This window comes from Neltuma alba, unplaced genomic scaffold (assembly GCF_004799145.2).
Source record: "Neltuma alba isolate B1F8T4 unplaced genomic scaffold, ASM479914v2 tig00003082_pilon, whole genome shotgun sequence".
Taxonomy (NCBI): Eukaryota; Viridiplantae; Streptophyta; class Magnoliopsida; order Fabales; family Fabaceae; genus Neltuma; species Neltuma alba.
The window spans coordinates 690,979-696,002 of record NW_021633133.1 but is presented as its reverse complement, the minus strand read 5'-3'; the positions used below and the strand labels follow the sequence as shown (position 1 = coordinate 696,002).

Here is a 5,024-nt window from a genome sequence, read left to right as displayed (position 1 = left end):
TGACTAATTTGAATTATTTGTAATAAATAAGTATTGTTCTTTCTAAAATATCCTTATTAATTAAGTGTATAGCTAAAGCTATCATTATTATAAGGACTACTTTGAAAAAAATAAGATAAATATGAAAAACAAAATGGATTGAGATTTTATATTTAGAACAAAAATAAAAATCAAACAAGTTCTTGTATTAAAAACAGGAGGTAGTATAAAAGATACGTAAGAATTTACTCTACGCTTATACATCTAATAATTATATAATTCTATACTTGTTAGACGTTTTTTTTTTATCTGATATACTTGTTAGACGTTGAAATTAGTAAAACGCTTGCAATAAACAATACAAAGTAAATTGCGGTACGCACATGTAGCATTCATGGCACTGAAAGATGATGTTTCAGGACGGCATCTTGTATTTGTTTAGACGCTACTCCTCCGTTCCTTATTATAAGAGACATTTGATGCTTATGGCATGTTCCTATATATAAGAGACACTTAAAAGTTGTCTTACTTTTTTGTATTGATTTCCTATTTTACCCATTTATTGTCTCCAACTCACACTCTCTCTCCTCCCACTTCTCTTTCTTTAAATAATTATACCATTGTTACCTTCATGCTCTCTCTCCTTATTAATGAGGGTATTTTTGGGAAAAAAAATTATACTTTTTACATATTAATTGTTCTTAACTAATTTTAACTGTTTTTGAACAACGTAATTCGGTTATTTGTCTCTTATAATAAGGAAACGGAGAGTACTTTCTTTTTCCTTTTTGGTTTTCTGTTCAAACGTTGTTAACCTTCGTTTTCCACAAAAGAAACCAACGCGATCTTTTTCCCACAAAAAAAATAATGATAGAATCGCCTTAAATTTTAAAAAAGATAATGGTTAAGGATCAATGTTATTTTACTGATTTTTTTATAATATATTATGCACCGAAAGATGGGTCAATATGATTTTTTGTTTTTTAAGTTTATGTTCAATTTTTTGTTTTTATCTCCTAAGTTTAAAATTATAGGTTTTAGTTCTTTAAATTTTTTTTGTTTAAAATATTAATCTTTACAATTTAATAAAAACTTGGACAATTATGTCTCATGAAATACCAAAACCTGTCATTTGAAATTTGAATAACCAAAATTAAAATGATGATAAATTTAAGAGATAAAAAATTATATTAATCCACATAAATATTCACTCGGTTTTTTTCCAATGAAATAATTAATATCCTCTCTGTTAAAAGCATATCAATTTTTGAACATTGAGATTAAAGCTCAGTCTATACTTATAATACTAGCTATTTTTATTATAACATCTGATTAACTAATTTAAATATATTAAAAAATAGTTAAATTAGTTGTTTATTTAAAATATATGGTGATTTTTTAAAAATATTATCTTCAATTATTTACATTAAAAATACTCTTTCATATAAATTTTTTTAATATGTGTAATCAATAAAAATTTTTTTAAAACAATAACATGTATATAAACAAAATGAATTAAAATTTTATTTCAATTAGTTTTTATATTAGGTTATGGGGTAGGTACGAACAATATAAAGTCGGCTGAAGTACGGAAGAAAATGTACGCACATGCTGATGCAGCATTCATTAGAAGACAATGTTTGGGGTACATTTGGATTTGTACGGCAAGGCAGCGCTACTTGGACGTTGTATATGTCAGCCGCCACTACCCTTAAAATTGTCGTTATAAGCAGACAGGGTGCAACTCTCGCGCATATTTATATCCATTCGGTCAACATCCTCCGCCCAAAAAATTCTACATCTGTCCCTCAGAAGTATTGCTTCTTCGAAGTTTGAACTAAAAACCAAGAAAAAAAAAAACGGACCGGACCGGCCGGTTCAACCGGAAAACCGGTGAACCGGTCCAAAGTCCGGTCCGGTTTAAATAGAAAACCGGTCAGCTGTTGAATCGGAAAATAACCGGTCAAGCCGGTATTAAACCGGTCGACCGTCCGGTTTGGGGGCTGACCGGTTTAATTTTTTCCCCCTCCCTAAACCCAAAACGACGTCGTCTGATGGTTGGGTTCGGTCAATTCACGCGGTCCCTCCCTCCTCCTGGCCAGACCGCATACGAGATTCCCCCATTCCCATCTTCATTTCGTTGAGATGTTGAGTTCGAGTGCGCCATCGAGTGTTCGACCATTCTCCCTTACAGCTGCAGTGCCTTCGAGTGTTCGAGTTCTCCCTTGTAGTTGCAGCGCCGTTGAGTGTTCGAGTTCTCCCTTGCAGCGCCGTCGAGTGTTCGACCGCTCTCCCTTGCAATGCCGTTGAGTTGCGTGTTTCGTTGAGTTCGAGTGTTCGACCATTCTCCCTTGACCAAGATTCCCATTCCCTTCTTCATTGAGTTCATTCTAGTGTTCGGCCGGTCTCCCTACCTCAGATCCATTACTGCTCGCCTTGCCTGAAACTGAAAAGCCTCCTTCAATCCCTGGTTCAATCAATTAGATTCATAATGGCTTTGGCGCATTGGTTGCTCGAAAAACAATTAATATGATTGATTGTTTTATGCTTTCTCCATTGAAGCTCTGTTGCTGACTTGCCTTGCTGTGTAGCTGATAAGTAGAAGTGTTATATTTTAATGTTATGAATTAAATTATATTATTTTAATATGACCGGTTCAACCCCGGTCCGACCAGTGACCCTTGACCCACTGTCTCGACTGGTTTAATCTCCGGTCCGGTTTTTTGTTCCTTGCTAAAAACTGTTTCTTTTTTTTTTTTTTGGGTGATTTGGACTTAAAAAAAGACATCTATTGGCAATAAATAATTAAATAAACAAATAAAAACATCAGTCCCTAAAATTTTTATTAATTTTATGACATATATTCTTTAATTTCTTTTTTTTATATTTAATTTAATAAATAAATATTATCTATCATAGATACATATGCAAATTATAAATTTACAAACACTAGTCATTATATATCATGTACATATAACGCATCCTTCAAAAACTATAAAATATAGTAAGCGCATACTATATTATTTGAAAAAACAATATATTGCTTAGAAGTAAAACTACTTCCGGTACTTAATATAAGACCTTGTTTAATTTTTATTTTGGTTCTAAATATAAGACCCCAATCCACTTTGTCTCTCATATTTATATATTTTTTTTTCAAAATAGTCTTTCTAATAATAATAGTTCTAACAAATACATTTGATTAGTAAAGATATTTTAAGAAAGATAATATATAATTATTATAAATAACTAACTTAACTTTTTTTCTTAATCTCCTCAAATTAGTCAACTGGCTCTTATAAATAGAATCGGAGGTAGTACTATTTTTTTAGTTCTTCAAATTTAACTTTAATCCTTAAAATTTTAAACTAAAACAATGTTCTAGGGACAAAATGAATCCAGACCAAAACTAAAATAAATCAAATTTTAGATTGTACAGGTAGCATTAACCCTATTGGTTATCATGGAAATAAAAACCGGACGAGATTTTTCAGGGGTTTCGAAACAGAGGGGAAAACATACTAGCCGATCGAACAAGCTTGACCTCAGCACTTACTCCACTTGCACCATTAAAGGACAATGGCGAGTGTGTTCTTTTCTGCGTCATTTCATCTGTCTCATTCTCCCTCACCGCATCTTCTTGGTAATCACGTACCGAAGAACTGAACCAAACATTCAAAATTTCAAATGCTACCTCCGATTCTAATTATAAGAGCCAGTTGACTAATTTGAAAATATTAAAAAAGTAAGTTAAGTTAGTTATTTATCCTAAATAAGTATTATTTTTCCTAAAATATCCTTACTAATCAAGTACATTGACTAAAACTATCATTATTAAAAGAGCTACCTTGAAAAATATAAATACGAGAGACAAAATAGACTTGAGTCTTATATTTATGACCAAATAAAAATCAAACAGGATCTTATATTAAAGACCGGAGTATCTTATTATTCACTCTATTACATGCGCTTGACATGTGATTCAATTCAACGTGGATTGAATCCGAATCACCCTCCGTTATGTCGAAGGCTATATAGCACTGACTCCTATCATGGTTCCCTAGCTATTTTATTAATCACTATTCACCGCTGCAGATACTACATATATGCCCCCGATCAGAGACTCTAGTTCTAATTTGAGATTCAGGCAGCAGCTTCCATATCCCTACGATTTTGATCAGGTTCAACGGCAGATACGGCAGCCCAGCCATGCTCAAACGTAAGATCCAAGAAGTAAAGCATGAAAACGAGGACGAAGCAAGAGACGAACATGGAAATGGGTCCGAAAAGCCACAGAAACATCGGGAAAGAGAAGTAAAAGGCGCGCAAACCCATAGACCAAAAATAGCTTCCTCTGTTAACGGTGGTGGCGACGTAGTCAGACGTCAGGATCTGGTGCCGAATATTTGGGCACACCTTCTTGAATGGAACGTTGATGAGGATGCTGGCGTGGCTATAGTACCTTATGGACTGAACGTTCATCAGAAAAGCCACCATGAAGCACACCAATATGGCGAAGAACTTTATCGATAAACACAGGTCGCTTCTGTCCCCATAAACCACGATCACTTTCCTCTCTTCGTCCCCACTATGGCTTAACAAGACGGCGATGAGCGAACTCAGCATTATCGCCATGGATGCTACAAGAGTCGACGCCATTATGTTGTTCCTCAGAGACTGAACGGCCAGAACTCCATTCTTCGGCACGTCCTGCGTATAGCGAAATCGAAGATTCAGAACCCAAAAAAGAAAAAAACTGACACCTAAAATGAATCAGAAACTAATTAAGAGATAGTGATAATCGATATGGGCACGAACGCCCGACGCTACATATACCAACGAACGTTCTAATATGGCCATATGTGTGTGTACCTCCATCATTGCTTGAACCCAGAAACGGCGACTGATGGCATTGACGCCGACGACGGTTTTAGTGGGGTTGTTGATGATTCGAAGGAGAAGCCAGAGGTGGTAGGACAGAAGGACCAGTAAGCCCACAGGGACGAGAATGAAATCGAATATTTTCTTCTCCATCTGCGTATCTG

General features: G+C 34.7%; 1 protein-coding gene across 1 annotated transcript; it reads right to left on the bottom strand.

Annotated features, from left to right (window-relative positions):
• Positions 1 to 3,886: 3,886 nt before the first annotated feature.
• LOC114740234 (uncharacterized) lies at positions 3,887 to 5,024 on the bottom strand. Its single transcript, XM_028928354.1, has 2 exons — positions 4,852 to 5,024; positions 3,887 to 4,689 (listed from the first exon to the last, which is right to left on the bottom strand). Exons 1-2 carry the CDS (start codon positions 5,011 to 5,013, stop codon positions 4,123 to 4,125), a joined length of 729 nt encoding a protein of 242 aa, XP_028784187.1. The 5' UTR covers positions 5,014 to 5,024; the 3' UTR covers positions 3,887 to 4,122.

Coding starts and splice junctions, on each gene's coding strand:
- LOC114740234 (XM_028928354.1), bottom strand. CDS start 5,013: ATGGAGAAGAAAATATTCGATTTCATTCTCGTCCCTGTGGGCTTACTG. Junction 4,690..4,851: donor GGGTTCAAGCAATGATGGAG/GTACACACACAT, acceptor CGCTATACGCAG/GACGTGCCGAAGAATGGAGT.